The sequence below is a fragment of the Salvelinus fontinalis genome, chromosome 4 (genome assembly GCF_029448725.1).
Source record: "Salvelinus fontinalis isolate EN_2023a chromosome 4, ASM2944872v1, whole genome shotgun sequence".
Taxonomy (NCBI): Eukaryota; Metazoa; Chordata; class Actinopteri; order Salmoniformes; family Salmonidae; genus Salvelinus; species Salvelinus fontinalis.
Genome location: NC_074668.1, coordinates 40050870 through 40072103, shown reverse-complemented (window position 1 = coordinate 40072103; position 21234 = coordinate 40050870). Strand labels below are relative to the sequence as shown.

Here is a 21234-nt window from a genome sequence, read left to right as displayed (position 1 = left end):
TTTATTATGATACAATTCACAAGTTAAGAAACAGTATGCATTTGAACTGAAAATTAATTACATATAAAAGGTACACCAATTTATCAAACTAAAGAGTTTAATGTTAAAAAGGCCAAATTAAATACATTTTCATTTTGCTCAACATTGCCATCTTCAGAATACATTGAAATAATATTTACAATATATGAGAATAAGTAATCTGACTTTCATTATAACCTACCCTCAAAATGTTCCATAAAATCTATAGTTGGACATTTCTGTAGTGTTAGATTATCTGTAACATAACACTAACAGATTTCAATCAGACAAAAGAAACTCAGCATTTAACATTCAAAACACATCATTATGAAATGGATGTAATTCCATGGAGTAATGTCATATTTAACCAATTACTTATAAACTAGATGACTGACAAGGAGCTGTTTTGAAGCCACCACACCTCCATCTTGACACACCAACCATGGTAAAAAATATTTTGGAAGCTATAGAAAAGTCTAAATTAGTTTTAGCCACATTTATTCCATTACAGACTCTGTAATGCATACTTTAAAATTACATTATGTAAGTTAAACATCAAAAATAATTATGAAACATACAAATATATACAGTACCAGTGAAAAGTTTGGACACACCTACTCATTCAAGGGTTTTTCTTTATTTTTACTATTTTCTACATTGTAGAATAATAGTGAAGACATCAAAACTATGAAATAACATATATGGCATCATGTAGCAACCAAAAAAGTGTTTAAACAAATCAAAATATATTTTAGATTTCAGATTCTTCAAAGTAGCCACGCTTTGCATTGATTTACAGCTTTGCACTCTTGGCATTCTCTCAACCAGCTTCACGAGGTAGTCACCTGGAACCCATTTCAATTAACAGGTGTGCCTTCTTAAAAGTTAATTTGTAGAATTTATTTTCTTTGAGCCGATCAGTTGTGTTGTGACATGGTAGGGGTTGTAAACAGAACATAGCCATATTTGGTAAAATAACAATTCCATATTATGGCAAGAACATCTCAAATAAGCAAAGAGAAACGACAGTACATAATTTCTTTAAGACATGAAGGTCAGTCAATTTGGAAAATGCCAAGATCTTTGACTATGTCTTTAAGAGCAGTTGTAAAAACCACCAAGCGCTATGATGGAACTGGCTCTCATGAGGACCTCCACAGGAAGGGAAGACCCAGAGTTAACTCTGCTGCAGAGGATAAGTTCATTAGAGTTACTAGCCTCAGAAATTGCAGCCCAAATAAATGCTTCACTGAGTTCAAGTAACAGACATGTCAACATGAACTGTTCAGAGAAGACTCTGTGAATCAGGCCTTCATGGTCAATTTGCTGCAAAGAAACCACTACTAAAGGACAACAATAATAAGAAGAGACTTGCTTGGCCCAAGAAACATGAGCAATGGATATTGGACCGGTGGAAATCTGTCCTTTGGTCTGATGAGTCCAAATTTGCGATTTTTGCAACTTCCTTCTTTGAGACGCAGAGAAGGTGAACGGATGATCTCCGTATGTGTGGATCCCACTGTGAAGAATGGGGGAGGAGGTGTGATGGTGCTTTTCTGGTGACACTGTCAGTGATTTATTTAGAATTCAAGGCATACTTAATCAGCATGGCTACCACAGCATTCTGCAGCGATACACCAACCCATCTGGTTTGTGCTTAGTGGGACTATTATTTGTTTTTCAACAGGACAATGACCCAACATGCCTCTAGGCTGTGTAAGGGCTATTTGACCAAGAAGAAGAGTGATGCATCAGATGACCTGACCTCCACAATCACCTGACCACAACTCAATTGAGATGGTTTGGGATGAGTTGGACCACAGAGTGAAGGAAAAGCAGCCAACAAGTGCTCAGCATATGTGGGAACTCCAAGACTGTTGGAAAAGCATTCCAGGTGAAGCTGGTTGAGTATGCAAAGCTGTCATCAAGGCAATGGGTGGCTACTTTGAAGAATCTCAAATATAAAATATATTTTGATTTGTTTAACACTTTTTTGGTTACTACATAATTCCATATGTGTTATTTCATGGTTTTGATGTCTTCACTATTATTCTACAATGTAGAAAATAGTAAAAATAAAGAAAAACCCTTGAGAGAGTAGGTGTGTCCAAACTTTTGACCGGTACTGTATATATAAAAACATCTGTCAAAGTATAATTTCTTTAAAGTTCTAATGCTACCGTCCCCACTACAATAAAAAAATACTTAAATACATGTAATTTTGTCTTTGATACATTTAATTGAAAACTGCTTCTTCTGAGGAGTGCCACTATGGCCGACCTTTGGCTTCAAAGCCTTTCATTGGCCAATGCATATCAGCAATCCAGGGTTTATATTAATCATTGTTTTTAACCCACGTACTGTCAATGTATATCTATATCATCACCAAAAGTTAACAATCTAATGTCCTTCATTCATACAATTGATCAATACAAAAACAAAGAAAACAAGAAGTTGGGGTTGTTTAGGAATCGTCTTCGATTTTTAACATGCTTGCTGCCGAAAATAAAGCGAGCAAAAGTTAGGATAAGCTAAATAAGATGGCTGCTAAAATACACTTGACCTGAACTCACTGAGCTGACAGAGGCAATCTTCACAGAAACTACAGGCACTGGAGACAAGAGCACTTCTCGGCCTAACGCTTCACTTGAAGGCAATCAAATGTGCTTACATAGCCTACCCACACACATACAAGTCAATCAACGCACGGCAAAATGAACAGTAGTCACCAAACAAACACTATGCATGGCACATTTACGTTTTACAAAAGAACCATCTGAGCATTGACGCAACATGCAAGAAGAATGCAAGCATAATTTGGACCATTTGGTTTTGTAAAGCAAGCAATCTCTGTACAGGCAAAAGTAAACAGACTTAAGACACAGTAAGTAAATGGTTATAAATACAGAGATAGGAAATACATTTGAGAGAATTAGGAGTCTGGGGATGTATTACAGGAAACAACGTAACTGTCAAATCGTATCTTATTTCACTTTAGAGGGGCCTTTAGGATTTTAATGGGTAATACAGCCCCAGCATCATATACTGTACATGCGTTAGTTGAGTGGAGTATAGAACAGTGTGAGGGAGTCGAATACAGGGGAGATTGTAGAGACGCAGTAGTCAGAAAGTAGATGTGGATCCTGGATGGGAGCCAGGAGGGCCTGGTATGATGTTCTGCAGGCTAAAGCTTCAGGTGGTCCTCAGTCTGGAGGTGTGGTGGTGGTCCCACCTACCCAGGACCAGGGGCCTCATTTATCAACCGTGCGTACATTTCTCACTAAATGGTGCCGTACGTGGGGATACGAGGATTTGCATTCACAACTCAATTATTGGGATTCGTCAAACTACTGCACACAACATATACACGTGTTTCTGTTACCTTTTATGGTAATAAAAACACCCTCATTTGATGTATGATTTGGAGATGTTGGAACTGGGCCATGATAAAAAAGAAAGTGCAATGGCACATTGTATCACGTTTATGTAGAGCTGAGGGCAGAATTACTTACCTTTTTCAAACAAAAAATGCGTGCCAAACACTGGTAGCACATTCTGAAAGTTTGATTCCCTACTCGAACAATTCAACAGATGTATTATTGACTGTATGTTTGTTCTACTCCATGTGTAACTATGTGTTGTTGTATGTGTCGAACTGCTTTGCTTTATCTTGGCCAGGTCGCAATTGTAAATGAGAACATGTTCTCAATTTGCCTACCTGGTTAAATAAAGGTGAAATTAAATAAATTAAATAAAATAAACAGTAAATGCTACTGCACACTTCTATGGAAAATACTAATTTGTGTTCAATATTTTGTTTATCAGTAGATGATTGTGTTTCTATCTCCTGCCTTGGTATAGGCTCTGAATTGAAATAGGAGTGCAACGTCATAGCCTATCGCACAGCGATACTGTATCCTACACACTGTCAAATTTAAATAGGCTACCGGTCTATTTACTTTTGAGCATGTTTGGCTATTCTCCTTTCTCCAGGAGAAACGGAAGTTAGGTTGAAAATACTGTATCCCTGAAAACCAGAAACATCCTCTTGCCGCCAACGCCGCTAAGAGTGGAAAAGGAGAGACATGTCCCGCTATATGATTTTAATTTAGGCTTATATAATACAAGTAAAAGAAACGCATTAGGCTACATGCGGCTATGTGATCTCCTTACCAACGGCAAATGCATCTGTTCTATCATTAGGCCTTTATGTTTTTATTAGCCTACCATTATTAGAATTCTTGTGCATCAGACACCTACATTTTTTCTCAAAATAACAATATTTACTTGTGATACATGTTGATCTACCACTAGAAGTTGTGCGTACGGCTGGTCTGAGATGTGTGTGGAGATGAGCACACTTTCCCTTCCAGGTCAAAATGGATAAATACCAACATTTGAGGGAAAACTGGCATACGCAAGGTTTAGACTATTTTGTGTGTGAACGCACCTTTGATAAATGAGGCCCCAGGTGATGCTGAGCAGAACCAGCCCCTCAAGAGCTCTTGTCCAGTCCGTCTGGGATCTGCCAAAAGTGAGGTCAGTGAGAAAAACACCCTTAAAACAGCAGGAATATTTATTTTTTTAAGACAAAACGGCAGCCAGTATGATGCAGATAAACTTTAGTGACGTTTTTAGTGAAGCCATAGTTCATTTTTTGAGATCTGCCAAAGAAATGTCACAGTTAGCTAGCTACGCATCTCTATGGCTCAACACCCACCATCACACATCACCGTGCTCAACAATGTGCACTACTTACTACCTGACTGTATCATCAACTTCTGTTATATCAAAGCTATTCGGTCATTTCAAAGTTGTTCTTCTGAGAAAACATATATCTTTATTTTAAATACCATAAACCCTTTCACATATTCACAATTGACAGCATTTATTCTCTTCAAAGACTAATGATTTGAAGGTCAAGATAGTCCAGGTGCCCGCTCTCTAAAGCAGTGCCAGTCAGTGTGCTGGCAGGTTGGCACCAGGAAGAGCCAGGACAACACACAGGGTCCTGCTCCTGAATAGGGAGCACTGTGGTGGAGGAGCATAGGGAGATAGACTTGGCACGGTCGTCTGTTAATGACTCATTTTGAAACCATTAACTGCTGAACGCCTGTTTTCCTACACTGCGGTCTGGTGCAATTACACCAGAGGACCATTCATCACACACTTCACCCCGAACAGTGAAATTCCACAACAGGTCCACTGAGGTCCGCCATCAGGGCCTTCTGCTTTGCTATGTAAGGAAGAGCATGCAGCAGAGTAAGCGGGACAATGCTATCGCAACACTTCACATTGGGCCTTTCCAGTGGGCCTGCTGCACGGACGGAAGGACAGATTGCCTAAAAGACCATGGCAACAGTCCAACGGACTTCTCTCAACAGCTACTTATAAAAGAGCAGTTTACATTCCTCACAAATACATGTATAGAGGTGCCCGGCAGGACTTTCTGATGACAATAATAATCCCTGTATGCACTTTGTTCCACCAGGCCGGAGCTGAACCAGCACCTGATGAACAACTAGGGCCATGTTCTTCAGCAGATCCATTAAGAATGGTTGCTCTCTCTACATGCAGAACATTATCAGAGACAGTTTGGGTTTGGCGTGACTGAAGTGTCTGTTGAAAAACACGAGGTTGAGACATCGTCATTAAGAGTTCGCAAAACAGTTTCGCAGTGTGACACTTGTTGTTGAAAATAGTCGCGATCTTAAAAAAATGGGGGAAATGATGTTCTTTGCCATATGCAATAACCTACACAAGGCGAACAGATGTGCTTGATTGAGGCGAATAGATTCATGACATATGTAGTACTCTTGAAATACATTGGGACAAAAACCCTGTGTTGTCTGCCAGTACATTTGAATGAACTCTCCGATGTTCGAAACCCATAACGGAGAGGCGTGATACTGTAGAGAGCATGGTAGATGGGAACTGCACAGCATGAGAGTAAATACAAATTGCTGTGGGACAATGACTTGGTCTCAATGATTTTCGTAACAGCATGGGGTGAAACCAGGAAGAATATAAATTTCAGTCTTGGAAAGCAAGCAGCCATATTTCAATTCAATAACATGCCACATATCTATCCATCATTAGATTAAAGAAATTGCTCTCACGCACTCACTACTCAAATACTTATAGATTTCACCCTTGGAGCAGTTTTTTGACAGTATTCTTTCTCAGATTGCTCCAGAGTAATTTGGTAAGTAATACAGAACGGCCATGAATACATGAGGCATATGCAATCTGTTGTACACATCCTGTGTGACATGACCGTGTCTTGAAACTCACCATAGTACTGTAGATTTTATCTGCCCAGGCTCCTGTCTTCAAAGATGGTTACTTCAACCTTGATCATGTTTAGTTAAAGGCAATGCAAAATTCCTCTAAAATATGACATCTACAGACGCATACTACTATGAGTAAAGCACGTGGGCAGCAATAGTCAAAACAACTAAACAGACACTCAAATGCACACATTACTTGTTCGGGTGCATTGAGAAGACTTGGGGGGGGGGCAGGTGTGACATTCCTGTCAATCTCCACTCTGCTATCACAGCCGCTCCCAGGCCAAAATCAGCAGCTCTGCAGTGCTGGAGAAGTAATCCAGGAGGTCGCCATAAAACCAAGGTCTGCTTTCCAAATGACACCCTGTTCCCTATATAGTGCACTACTTTTGACCAGAGCCCCATACAGTGCCATTTGGGACGCAGACAATGAAATCATACAGGAGGTCCTCAGCTGCAAACAATTTCAGTCATATTTCACTGCCTGCTCCAGCCCTCAGTACAATTCATTTGGATGTTGAGTCAGTCACTCAGGCTGCACCCCACACACTTGGAGAACATAGACCATTTCTGCACCCTCTGATTTTGAGCAGATGAAATGGATTAAATATAACTTTTATCTGGTATTATTACAGGGTACCACTGTGAGCTGCCCAGACTCCTGGTTTCCATTTAGGGCAGGGGTTCTAGAGGGGAGCACACCACACAGAGCCCTGGGTATATGTCCCAAATGGCACCCTAATCCCTATGGGGTTCTGGTCAAAAGTAGCACACTGTAATGGGAATAGGGTGCCATTTGGGATACGCATGTGAAAACACCGCATACCAACTCGGTCACACATCAGCAGCAGGTCACTGTGAAACTTCATTGTTCTAGCTAGTACTACACAGCACACATCAACATGGAGCTAACCCAACTCAGCCCTGACTTAAATATACATCAGCCTGCATGACGAAACCTAAGAAACGCATAAAGGAAATGTCACTGAAAAAAAATCACAATACTTATTTTCTGACCTTCTAATTCTAAATATAGTACCTTGTTTATCCCGTGAACGTAGCACATATTGAGGCTGCATTCCAAAAGGCACAATATTCCCAATATGTAGTGCAAAACTTTACAAAGTAGTGCCCTTCAAAGGGTGCCATTTTGGATGCAAGTCTGAGTTACCTTTCTAGACACGTTGCTTTAATGGCTATCACACTGCTTTGTGAAGAAGGATACAACTCGGAGGCCTCTCTCAATAGGGTCAGTGAGGAGCAGACCTCGTGGAGCATAGATCTTATCATTCTGCTCCTGGATGAATTTAGCAATCTTCTTCAAAACCTGAAAAGAGACAATAAGAAGAAAAAACTTTTCCAGTTTTCCAACTTTCCTTGTCATACATAGTTTTGGTTGAATTCTTGCATGTTAGAAGATTACATTATTAGAATGTATTACATCAAATGTACTTTTAACCTAGAACATTTGCTTTCACCAAACAAGGGGTAGCCTACTGGTAGACTGTCATCTCTCAACATTTTCTTATTATTATATTTTTTTTTAAATACATTTTATTTATTTTTTTACATTTTACAAACATTAATTCATACAGTGCCTTTGGAAAGTATTCAGACCCCTTGACTTTTTCCACATTTTGTTACGTTACACCCTTATTCTAAAATGTATTAAATTGTCTTCTTCCCTCATCCCGAGTGGCGCAGCAGGCTAAGGCACTGCATCTCAGTGCTAGAGGCGTCACTACAGACCCTGGTTCAATCCTGGGCTGTATCACAACTGGCTGTGATTGGGAGTCCCATAGGGCGGAGCACAATTAGCCCAGCGTCGTCCGGGTTAGGGTTTGGTCGGGGTAGGCCGTCATTGTAAATAAGAACTTGTTCTTAACTGACTTGCCTAGTTAAATAAATAGGTTTCAAGAAAAATAAATCTTCACACAATACCCCATAATGACAAAGCAAAAATAGGTTTGTAGAAATTTGTGCAAATTCCTGTTCTAAGTGGCCTGGAGGAGCCACCCCTGGTCTTTGCTAGGGCACCTGTAGCCAATTTTATGGGTGTGCTCAGTTGAGAAATCATTTAAAACTTGACTTCCATCTTCATGAGCACTCATAAAATATAAACATTCAGAACTACAACTTTTCCATGGTACAGTATAAGACAAATATGAATGACACCAATTGGAAAGCTTTTATTGGGCCTTTTTGGGAAACAGGCTGTAATGTGTATTGGCCTATATAACCAGCTGTCTGACATACGATGCATTCGGAAATTATTATTGACTTTTTCCACATTTTGTTACGTTACAGCCTTATTAAAAAAAAAAAAACTCCTCAATCTACACACAATACCACATAATGACAAATCCACATTTTTGCACATTTATTAAAAATTAAAAATTACATATTTATTTACATAAGTATTTAGACCCTTTGCTATGAGAGGCGAAATTGAGCTAAGGTGCATCCTGTTTCCATTGATCATCCTTGAGATGTTTCTACAACTTGATTGGAGTCCACCTGTGGTAAATTCAATTGATTAGACATGGATTTGGAAAGGCATACACCTGTCTATATAAGGTCCCACAGTTGACTGTGCATGTCAGAGCAAAAACCAAGTCATGAGGTCGAAGGAATTGTCCGTAGAGCTCCGAGACAGGATTATGTTGAGGCACAAAAGGGTACCAAAAAATGTCTGCAGCATTGAAGTTTGGAACCACCAAGACTCTACATAGAGCTGGCCGCCCATCCAAACTGAGCAATCGGGGGAGAAGGGCCTTGGTCAGGAAGGTGACCCAAGTACCTGATGGTCATTTTGACAGAGCTCCAGAGTTCCTCTGTGGAGATGGGAGAACCTTCCAGAAGGACAACCATCTATCTATAGCAATCCACCAATCAGACCTTTATGGTAGCGGCCAGACGGAAGCAGCTCCTCAGTAAAAGGCACAACAGCCCGCTTGGAGTTTGCTAAAAGGCACCTAAAGGACTGTCAGACCATGAGAAACAAGATTCTCTGGTCTGTTGAAACCAAGATTGAAGTCTTTGGCCTGAATGCCAGGCGTCACATCTGGAGGAAACCTGGCACCATCCCTACGGTGAAGCATGGTGTTGGCAGCATCATGCTGTGGGGATTTTTTCATCCGCAGGGACTGGGAGACCAGTCAGGATCGAGGGAAAGATGAACAGAGAAAAGTACAGAGAGATCCTTGATAAAAACCTGCTCCAGAGCACTCAGGACCTCAGACTGGGGTGAAGGTTCACCTTCCAAAAGGACAACGACCCTAAGCACACAGCCAAGACAACACATGAGTGGCTTCGGGACAAGTCTCTGAATGTCCTTGAGTGGCCCAGCCAGTGCCCGGGCATGAAACCGATCGAACACTTCTGGAGATACCTGAAAGTAGCTGTGCAGTGACTCTCCCCATCCAACCAGACAGACCTTGAGAGGATCTGCATAGAAGAATAGGAGAAACTCCCCAAATACAGTTGTGCCAAGCTTGTAGCGTCATACCCAAGAAGACTTGCTGTAATCGCTGTCAAACATGCTTCAACAAAGTACTGAGTAAAGGCTCTGAATATTTCTTTTAATATACATTTGCATAAATTTCTAAAAACTTGTTTTTGCTTTGTCATTATGGGGTATTGTGTGTAGATTGATGGGGGGGGGGGGGGGGGGGATTTAATACATTTTAGAATAAGGCTGTAACGTAACAAAATGTGGGAAAAGTCAAAGGGTCTGAATACTTTCCGAATGCACTGTACATTACACTATTTCACCCAAAGGTTGCTTTACACTTGTTCACTTCCCTTCATGGATTTGAAAGACAAGGACTGGGATAAGGATACTCCCTCAAGCTAATCCATGCCTAAACCAATCTAATGATTTTACATTTGTGGGGAGTAGTGAAAGATGGCATAATATTTTAGATTTAGTCTTAAAATACCCTTTAGTCTTAGTCACATTTGAATAATTTCATCCTTCATTAGTTTTAGTTGTCAGTCGACTAAAACTGTGGGAAAAGGTTGTCTAGTTTTAGTCACAACCATTTTAGTCACATTTTCTATTAAAGAAAATGAGTATTTAGGCTACCTCTAACGTCATTGTCCTGCACATTCAGATAGTCCAACTAGGCCTAATATCCTAGCTGGCAACATTGATATTGTGACAGATTGTAACCAATGACAGCCATAATGAACCATATTGGCTACATGTTAAACTTAATTTTTTTTCTTCACCTTTATTTAACCAGGTAGGCTAGTTGAGAACAAGTTCTCATTTGCAACTGCGACCTGGCCAAGATAAAGCATAGCAATTCGACACATACAACAACACAGAGTTACACATGGAATAAACAAAACATACAGTCAATAATACAGTAGAAAAAAAGAAAACAAAAAGTCTATATACAGTTATAGCAAATTAGGTAAGATAAGGGAGTTAAGGCAATAAATAGGCCATGGTGGGGAAGTATTTACAATATAGCAATTTAACACTGGAATGGTAGGATGTACAGAAGATGAATGTGCAAGTAGAGATACTGGGGTGCAAAGGAGCAAGATAAATAAATAAATACAGTATGGGGGTGAGGTAGATAGGCCATCTGTAAACAGCCCATCTATGTACAGGTGCAGTGATCTGTGAGCTGCTCTGACAGCTGGTGCTCAAAACTACTGAGGGAGATATGAGTCTCCAGCTTCAGTGATTTTTGCAGTTCGTTCCAGTCATTGGCAGCAGAGAACTGGAAGGAATGGCGACCAAAGGAGGAATTGGCTTTGGGGGTGACCAGTGAGATACACCTGCTGGAGCGTGTGCTACGAGTGGGTGCTGCTATGGTGACCAGTGAGCTGAGATAAGGCGGGGCTTTACCTAGCAAAGACTAGTAGATAACCTGTAGCAAGTGGGTTTGGCGACGAGTATGAAGCGAGGGCCAACCAACGAGAGCGTACAGGTCGCAGGGGTGGGCAGTGTATGGGGCTTTGGTGACAAAACGGATGGCACTGTGATAGACTGCATCCAATTTATTGAGTAGAGTGTTGGAGGCTATTTTATAGATGACATCGCCAAAGTCGAAGATCAGTAGGATGGTCAGTTTTACGAGGGTATGTTTGGCAGCATGAGTGAAGGATGCTTTGTTGCGAAATAGGAAGCCGATTCTAGATTTAATTTTGGATTGGAGATGCTTAATGTGAGTCTGGAAGGAGAGTTTACAGTCTATCCAGACACCTAGGTATTTGTAGTTGTCCACGTATTCTAAGTCAGAGCCGTCCATAGTAGTGATACTGGATGGGCAGGCAGGTGCGGGCAGGGATCGATTGAATAGCATGCATTTAGTTTTACTTGAATTTAAGAGCAGTTGGAGGCCACGGAAGGAGAGTTGTATGGCATTGTGGCTCGTCTGGAGGTGTCCAAAGAGGGTCCAGAAGTATACAGAATGGTGTCGTCTGCGTAGAGGTGGATCAGAGAATCACCAGCAGCAAGAGCGACATCATTGATGTATCCGGAGAAAAGAGTCGGCTAGAGAATTGAACCCTGTGGCACTCCCATAGAGACTGCCAGAGGTCCGGACAACAGGCCCGCCGATTTGACACACTGAACTCTATCAGAGAAGTAGTTGGTAAACCAGGCGAGGCAATCATTTGAGAAACCAAGGCTGTCGAGCCAATAAGAATGTGGTGATTGACAGAGTCGAAAGCCTTGGCCAGGTCGATGAATACGGCTGCACAGTAATGTCTCTTATCGATGGCGGTTATGATATCGTTTAGGACCTTGAGCGTGGCTGAGGTGCACCCATGACCAGCTCTAAAACCAGATTGCATAGCGGAGAAGGTACGGTGGGATTCCAAATGGTCGGCGATCTGTTTGTTAACATGGCTTTCGAAGACCTTAGAAAGGCAGGGTAGGATAGATATAGGTCTGTAGCAGTTTGGGTCTAGAGTATCACCCCCTTTGAAGAGCGGGATGACCGCGGCAGCTTTCCAATCTTTGGGAATCTCAGACGATACGAAAGAGAGTTTGAACAGGCTAGTAATAGGGGTTGCAACAATTTTGGCAGACCATTTTAGAAAGAGAGGGTCCAGATGGTCTAGCCCGGCTGATTTGTAGGGGTCCAGATTTTGCAGCTCTTTCAGAACATCAAATATCTGGATTTGGGTGAAGGGGAAATGGTGGGAGCTTGGGCGGGTTGCTGTGGAGGGTGCCGGGCAATTGACCGGGGTAGGGTTAGCCAGATGGAAAGCATGGCCAGCCGTAGAGAAATGCTTATTGAAATTCTCAATTATAGTAGATTTATCAGTGGTAACAGTGTTTCCTAGCCTCAGAGCAGTGGGTAGCTGGGAGGAGGGGCTCTTATTCTCCATGGACATTACAGTGTCCCAGAACTTTTTTGAGTTTGTATTACAGGATGCAAATTCCTGTTTGAAAAAGCTAGCCTTAGCTTTCCTAACTGCCTGTGTATATTGGTTCATAACTTCCCTGAAAAGTTGCATATCACGGGGTCTATTCGATGCTAATGCAGAACGCCACAGGATGTTTTGTGCTGGTCAAGGGCAGACAGGTCTGGAGTGAACCAAGGACCATATCTATTCCTGGATCGAATTTTTTTGAATGGAGCATGCTTATTTAAGATGGTGAGGAAGGTACTTTTAAAGAATAACCAGGCATCCTCTACTGACGGGATGAGGTCAATGTCATTCCAGGATACCCCGGCCAGGTCGATTAGAAAGGCCTGCTCGCAGAAGTGTTTTAGGGAGCGTTTGACAGTGATGAGGGGTGGTCGTTTGATCGCAGACCCATTACGGATGCAGGCAATGATCGCTGAGATCTTTACTGAAAACAGGAGAGGTGTATTTGGAGGGCAAGTTGGTTAGGATGATATCTATGAGGGTGCCCGTGTTTACGGATTTGGGGTTGTACCTGGTAGGTTCATTGATAATTGGTGTGAAATTGAGGGCATCAAGCTTAGATTGTAGGATGGCCGGGGTGTTAAGCATGTCCCAGTTTAGGTCAACTAGTAGCATGAGCTCAGAAGATAGATGGGGGGCAATCAATTCACATATGGTGTCCAGGGCACAGCTGGGGGCAGAGGGAGGTCTATAGCAAGCGGCAATGGTGAGAGACTTGTTTCTGGAAAGGTGAATTTTTAGAAGTAGAAGCTCGAATTGTTTTGGTACAGACCTGGATAGTAAGAGAACTCTGCAGGCTATCTTTGCAGTAGATTGCAACACTGCCCCCTTTGGCAGTTCTATCTTGGCGGATGTTATAGTTGTGTTATAGTTAGGGCGGGAGATTTCTGGGTTTTTGGTGGTTTTCCTAAGCCAGGATTCAGACACGGCTAAGACATCTGGGTTGGCAGAGTGTGCTAAAGCAGTGAGTAAAACAAACTTAGGGAGTAGGCTTATAATGTTAACATGCATGAAACCAAGGCTTTTACGGTTACAGAAGTCAACGAATGAGAGCACCTGGGGAGTGGGAGTGGAGCTAGGCACTGAAGGACCTGGATTAACTTCTACATCACCAGAGGAACAGAGGAAAAGTAGGATAAGGGTAAGGCTAAAGGCTATACGAACTGGCTGTCTAGCACGTTCGGAACAGAGAGTAAAAGGAGCAGGTTTCTGGGCACGATAGCATAGATTCAAGGCATAGTGTACAGACAAAGGTATGGTAAGAAGAGAGTACATTGGAGGTAAACCTAGGCATTGAGTAATGAAGAGAGAGATATAGTCTCTAGAGACGTTTGAACCAGGTGATGTCGTCGCATATGTAGGAGGTGGAACAACATGGTTGGTTAAGGCATATTGAGCAGGGCTAGAGGCTCGAAAGTGAAATAAGACAGTAATCACTAACCAGAACAGTAATGGACGAGGCATATTGATATTAAAGAGAGGCATGCGTAGCCAAGTGATCAAATGGGTCCAGTGAGTGGTTGGGCTGGCTCGGGACATGGCGATTCAGACAGTTAGCAGGCCGGGGCTAACAAGCTAGCACTTAGTAGGCCGGGGCTAATAAGCTAGCAATTAGCAGACCTGGGCTAGCAAGCTAACAGTTAGCAGACCGGGGCTAGCAAGCTAACAGTTAGCAGACCGGGGCTTGCAAGTTAGCAGAAGGGCCTTTGGGGGACGTCGCGATTGAGGAAAGTCTGTTTTTGCCTCCTTGTGCGGTGACGTTGATAGACCAGTCGTGGATTTGTAGGGTTCCAAGTAACTCTAGATAGCTAGCAGGCCACGGTTAGCAGAATGGGCCTTCAGTGGACGTCGCGCCTGAGGGGTCGGTATTCCAGTCGTAGAGGATCGGCAGGGTTCCGTGCCCAGTACCGGCAGTAGAAGGGGTCCGGATATCGTAGCCCAGGAGTGAGATTCGGTGGTAGCCCAGGAGCCCTAGCCGGGCTAGCTTCAGGTTAATTGGTGCTTGCGCCGGGATGGAAACGCTAGCCAGGAGTAGTCACCCGGGATTGCGGTTAGCTAGTTGAGAAGATCCAGATGAAAAGGTTCAGAGTTTGCGGTAGGAATCCGGGGATATGGAGAGAAAAATAGGTCCGTTATGCTCTTGTTTGAGTCACGTTGTACGAACTGGCAAGAGCTTTCCGAGCTAAAGGTTAGCTGGTGACCACTAGCAGTGGTTTACTGACTGGTAGTTGGTAGCTGGCTAGCTTCAGTTGAGGGATTCCAGATCCGAAGTAAATAGAAATACTTTAGAAAAAAAACAGATCCACGCCACATTGGGTGAGGTGGGTTGAGAGTATTTAGAAGTTGAGGTTTAGGAAAATATTTTAAAATGATATGCGAAGAAAAATATATAAAAAGATATATACAAGGGACACGACAGAACAAAGGGAAAGACGTCTGACTGCTACGCCATCTTGGAAACAATTTACAGCTCAGATTTTCTCCCCATTATAATCAAGGGGGTAAATAACACTGGTTTCCTTGAACAGAAGAGAATTTGAGCTTTGCAAAAATGCCAGAAGTATTCCTGTACTCCTAATATTTAACAAATTTGTTTTTGCCATAGGAAAAAAGCAACTGCAACTCGCATTTGCGGACCACGGCGAAAAAGCGGCAACATAGATGAATGAATAACAGCGCACATGGGAAACAGAGCTTCTAATGTCATCGGATGGGGCCACAGTGTCTCCTGACCCCTCCTGTCTCAGCCTCCAGTATTTATGCTGCAGTAGTTTGTGTTGGGGGGCTAGGGTCAGTCTGTTATATCTGGAGTATTTCTCCTGTCTTATCCGGTGTCCTGTGTGAATTTAAGTATGCCCTCTCTAATTCTCTCTTTCTTTCTCTCGGAGGACCTGAGCACTAGAACCATGCCTCAGGACTACCTGGCATGATGACTCCTTGCTGTCCCCAGTCCACCTGGCCGTGCTGCTGCTCCAGTTTCAACTGTTCTGCCTGCGGCTATGGAACCCTGACCTGTTCACCGGACGTGCTACTTGTCCCAGACCTGCTGTTTTCAACTCTCTAGAGACGGCAGGAGCGGTAGAGATACTCTCAATGATCGACTATGAAAAGCCAACTGACATTTACTCCTGAGGTGCTGACTTGTTGCACCCTCGACAACTACTGTGATTATTATTATTTGACCATGCTGGTCATTTATGAACATTTGAACATCTTGGCCATGTTCTGTTATAATCTCCACCCGGCACAGCCAGAAGAGGACTGGCCACCCATCATAGCCTGGTTCCTCTCTAGGTTTCTTCCTAGGTTTTGGCCTTTCTAGGGTGTTTTTCCTAGCCACCGTGCATTGCTGCTGTTTGGGGTTTTAGGCTGGGTCTCTGTACAGCACTATGATATATCAGCTGATGTAAGAAGGGCTATATAAATAAATGTGATTTGATGTGATTAAAACAAAAATAGCCTACATGAACGTAAGAGAGTAAACATTGTCTCTAGTTGAGGTATCCTGGCTTTGCATCAGTTCAAAAGATTGACAAGTGACGGAAGTGACCGCCTGGGATCTGTGTGGGAGAGCTGGGCAGATCAGCTCAATCAGACCGCACAACTGAAAGATGCAATTCTCTCATTGTCCGAATTGACATGAAATATACTCCATGCATGCATGCATGCTTATGATTGGACAAAACAAACGAAAAGGAGCTTCATTTCAAACTAATGTCCATTAGTCAGACGTGGAATTCACGTCTCATCACATTTTCCGTTGACTAAAATGAAAAGTAATTTGCAATATTTTGTTTTTTCCAGGGGCATTTCGTCTCTTTATCATTATAGTTTTAATCAGGAAAAATAGGTGGTTGACGAGTATTTTTCGTCCTAAAATATTGTTGATGTAATTAAACACTGGCACAATTCAGGAGGAAGGAGAGATTAATGGGACATAACACGTATTTCTTATTGGGGTGCACGGCAAGGCACTGGAGTGACGAACCGCCCTTGCTGCCTGCGCCTGGCCAGCTCCCCTCTTTCCCCTGTGATCTTCTGCCGCTGACCCTATTACGTGGGCTGAGTCACTGGCTTACTAGTGCTCTTTCATGCTGTCCCTAGGAGGGGTGTGTCACCCTCCTGTCTCAGCTTCCAGTCTCTATGCTGCAATAGTCTATGTGCTGGGGGGATAGGGTCAGTCTGTCCTATCTGGTGAAATTCTACTGTCTTACCTGTTGTCCTGTGTGAACTTAAGTATGCACTCTCTCTCTATGCTGATCCAGTTTCTGCTGTTTTGCCTGTGGCTATGGAACCCTGACCTGTTCACCAGATGTGCTAACGTGCTACCTTGTCGTGCTGCTGCTCCAGTTTCAACTGTTCTGCCTGCGGCTATGGAACCCTGACCTGTTAGCCGGACGTGCTACCTTGTCCAGGAACTGTTGTTTTCGACCCTCTCTCTCTCTTTCTCCCTCCTTCTCTCACCCTATTGCACCTGCTGTCTCGACCTCTGAATGCTCGGCTATGAAAAGCCTACTGACATTTACTCCTGAGGTGCTCACCTTTTGTACCCTCTACAACCACTGTGACTATTATTTGACCCTGCTGGTCATCTATGAACATTTGAACATCTTGAAGAACGATCTGGTTTTAATGGCCATGTACTCTGATAATCTCCACCCAGCACAGCCAGAAGAAGACTGGCCACTCCTCAGAGCCTGGTTCCTCTCTAGGTTCCTGCTTTTCTAGGGAGTTTTTCCTAGCCAACGTGCTTCTACATCTGCATTGCTTGCTGTTTGGGGTTTTAGGCTGGGTTTCTGTATAAGCAGTTTGTGACATCAGCTGATGTAAAAAGGGCTTTATAAATACATTTGATTTTATATGACTCCACGAGGAGCCTAAGTCAATGCATCACAGGAATAAACCAATTCCTATATGGTTGTGCAGTGGTTCGTCCTGTAAAAATTGCAGTGTAGTGCAGTGTTTTTTAAATGGTCGAATTAATAAACTAAACTATTTATTTTGATCCAAAGCCATGAATGAGTGAGTCACTCAGCTTTATGTAGGTGCCGGCCATCAACTTGATAATATATAACGATATTTTGGAGGTTATTTCGAAAGTGAGAGATTGTAATCTGAATTAAGGCCAAAATAATATTTGTAAAGGCCAAAACATTTATTTCTATATTTAGAGGGAGATAAATGCTGGGCCAATTGTGCGCCCCCCTATGGGACACCCGATCACGGTCGTATGTGATACATAATAATAATGCTACTTAACTTAGAACGTAACTTAGAAATACATTTGACGATAGAATTCTCCCCCTACCCTCCATCTAGGCAAGTCTATTGTCCAGCTGCCTGCTAGAACAGCGGAACGTTTCCCTAGTCAGCGCCATTATTAATGCAATGCCCCTTAAAGTGCTGCTCCCAGTGTGGCGGGGTGGGGGTCCACCCGCCGTCCCTCCTCTGTTCCCCATGGGCAGAGTCTGTCTTCTGTGCGCGGCTCTGCGGCCCATCCTGTGCCCCCTGCCCTCGTGCCTTGAACCTCGCACATTTTCAGTGGATACAGCAGGAGAACTGCAAGGCAATCCCATTGTGCGCCACTCGGGAGCCATGGCCGATATATATTGTCCTGCCAATAACAGGGTTAATAATATATCTGTGAGAATATCCAAGGGGCTTCTTTATCATACTAAATTAACAATCGATTTAAAAAAATAAATAATTATATGATATTTTGAGATGATTTCGTTTTCAAATAATTTAAAATGAGCGAGAAAAAGGCTATTCTTGAACATGGGGTGAGATATTGCTACTAATTTGTAAATAAAGCCAGTTTGTTATTTAGAATCATTTATTTCTGTTTTTAGAGGGAGAGAAACCAAAAACCTACAGTCATCTCATCGGTCTCCCAGTCGAGGCCGGCACGGGTATTGAACCAGCATCTGTAGCAAGACAGCTTGCACTGCCTTAGACCGTAGTGTAACAACAGTTTTAGTAAGTAATACTGAAGTCGTGCACAATTATCAGTTTCTATTTAGGTTTATGTCGCCCATTTCATTGTCAGAGACACAGAAGGACCCAAAAGCATAATCAGTGCTCTAACTCCCCTTTGCGCTGGTCTGGAGCAATGAAGTGGTGACGCAGGGTACCGTACTAAACCACAAATTACCTCGATGTACCGCAGCATAATCACAAAACTTTTAGTGGAGCAACCACTGTATGTGCCAACCGGTAGAGCTGGATCTGAAAAAAGGCTTTTGTGTAGTAACAGTATACTCACTCTAAATGTTAAAATCACATATTAGATGATGTATATATCTTCTTGTATGGGCACTATTGTTAGAGCTGTACTGCTCTTTGCCACTAATCATATTAATACCTCACATCTCATTTCAACTTCCATGAAATGTGATCACTGTACTGGTTTGGGTTCCCCCCTACTAATTCAAAATGACTAACTTGCAACATGAAAGCTAAACCCATTGACCAAATATCTTGATGGATAACATGACAGTAATAGAGGCCTTCAATGTGTGATCAAAATGCACTTATAATACCAAGCAATTTCTATGAGGGGGCATTTCTGTCTGACTCCAGAAAATGGCTGCTGATTAGCTTACAATATATTCAATCTATTCTAGAGTGTTGGTCCACAATCTAATTCAGAGAATTCCAAAGCATTACTTGGGTGTATTTTTGTACAACACATTGGCTCTACCTAGTCAGCACTAGCTTTGTAGTCAGCACACATTAAGTTGTGTAGAGTTTCAAAATTCCAGTATGTTTCCCCAAATTCCCAGGTTTTCCAGAAATCCTGCTTGGAGGATTCTGCATTTGCTGCTTATTCTCTTCTGATTCCGGGAATTTTCCAACCAGAATTTTGGGAAAACCTGGGAATTTTGAGAAAGTTAACAGAATTTTGCAACCCTAGTTGTGTGTATTAGTGAAGGTCTCTCACCTTCTCGTAGTGTGTCTCCATACAGAGGAAGATAGTGTAAGCTGTGAGGCAGGCCAGACAGCCTTCCAGATACGACGAGCCTCCCAGCTTCTCTGCCTCAGCATACAGGTTGTTCAGCGTCCTCACCGTCTCCTCAAACTGCTGCTTGTCAATCTGAAACACACGACCAATCAAGTTGTGTCTCAAATAGCACCCTATTTCCAATATAGTGCGCTACTTTTGACCAGGGCTCATAAGGCTCTGGTCAAAAGTTGTGTACTTTATAGAGGGAATAGGGGTGCCATTTGGAAAGCAACCCAAGTAAAATCCAAAACTGTTTCTGAGGATGATACACATGGTGAGATCTAAAGGAAGGCAATCAAGATAGAAAAATACATCACATAGTTACTATTTTAGATGATCAAATGGAGTGTTAGACATCTAACAAATGGAAAGTTAATTATACATTCTTTTCATCCTCGGTATAAATGATGAGTGGTTTGATTCGAATCGTGTTTTTAATCAGAGAATGCTGCATCTCTCTCCACTTTTGGCAAAATAATTAGGATGCCTTGGCCGTGTGCTCACCACATGTTTTCACTTTATACCGCAGCAGGAGACACCAAAACCTCTAGTGAGGAATCTGACTGTCTCTCCTTATCTACAGGCAGAGACTAGCTAGTAAAAAAAAAAACTTTCCCAGTGTTTCCATCAATCTGGTGATGATAGGTCTAGTGTTGCTGATATGAGAGATGCAATGTGGCTCCGACAGAGTTGAAGCCATTACACTCCCTAATTCCGGACAGAGTGGAACTAAGGGCTGGCTAACACTAACATTCACTCATCACGTCAGGTCAGGCCTGCTCCACTGAGGGGAGGCCAAGGGCTGTTGGACCACTGGAAGTAGTGAAGGGTGTTTTGACTGAGTGTTGGCGCGAGTCTCCACTCTGGTCTCCTGAGCAGGCCTAATGGAGAGTGAGTTGCATCCCAAACGGCACCTTATATAGAGTACTACTTTTGACCAGGGCCCATAGAGCTATAGTCAAAAGTAGTGCACTTTATAGGGAATAGGGTACCATTTGGGACACAGCCTGAGAGAGCGGACTGCAGACCAGACCAGATGAGAGGAGCAGCCAGGCCTTCTGTGCCTCTGAACAGCCTCCAAGTTATGCTCCCATGTGCCCAAGGAATGTAACAACAAGCTCCAACAGATCAGTGGTCTTAGGCATATTTGGTGCCCGCCGTGAGGAGTCTTTGTTATCCCTCTAATTTCCCCATCTGAAGGCTGGGATTCAAACCACATTTCTCCTTCGTCTGAGCATTTTTCCATTACGTTAGATGCTGTGATTTTAAAAGTGTGGATGTGCACTTTAGGAAGCATGTGCTACGGTAGTAGTATTAGACGATAGATTAATCGTGCCATGTCACCCACCATCTCAGATTGTTCTGAAATGGTTTCTGTAGTTAAAATAATATTGCAGGAATGATTCTAAATAAGCTAATTGGCCATTTCAATTTATAGTATTCATATAATATTCAATAAATAGTATAGTCCCAACATTCGATTTGGAACAAACCTCTTAACAATGATTAAGATTCGAGGAA

General features: G+C 42.6%; 1 protein-coding gene across 3 annotated transcripts in view; it reads right to left on the bottom strand.

The window, feature by feature from the left end:
* Positions 1-79: 79 nt before the first annotated feature.
* The window catches only part of LOC129853764 (golgin subfamily A member 7-like), a 40973-nt gene continuing 19818 nt past the window's right edge, over positions 80-21234 (bottom strand). Inside the window, exons 3-6 of one of the 3 annotated variants that reach the window (XM_055920140.1) lie at positions 19651-19803; positions 7534-7635; positions 6313-6370; positions 80-4543 (exon numbers count right to left, since the gene is read on the bottom strand). In XM_055920140.1, coding sequence (XP_055776115.1) covers positions 6329-6370; positions 7534-7635; positions 19651-19803 — 297 coding nt within the window. In that variant the 3' untranslated portion in view covers positions 80-4543; positions 6313-6328. Of the gene's footprint in view, positions 4544-6312; positions 6371-7479; positions 7636-19650; positions 19804-21234 lie in introns of all 3 variants that reach the window. The other 2 variants (XM_055920141.1, XM_055920142.1) reach the window with 2 other exon arrangements.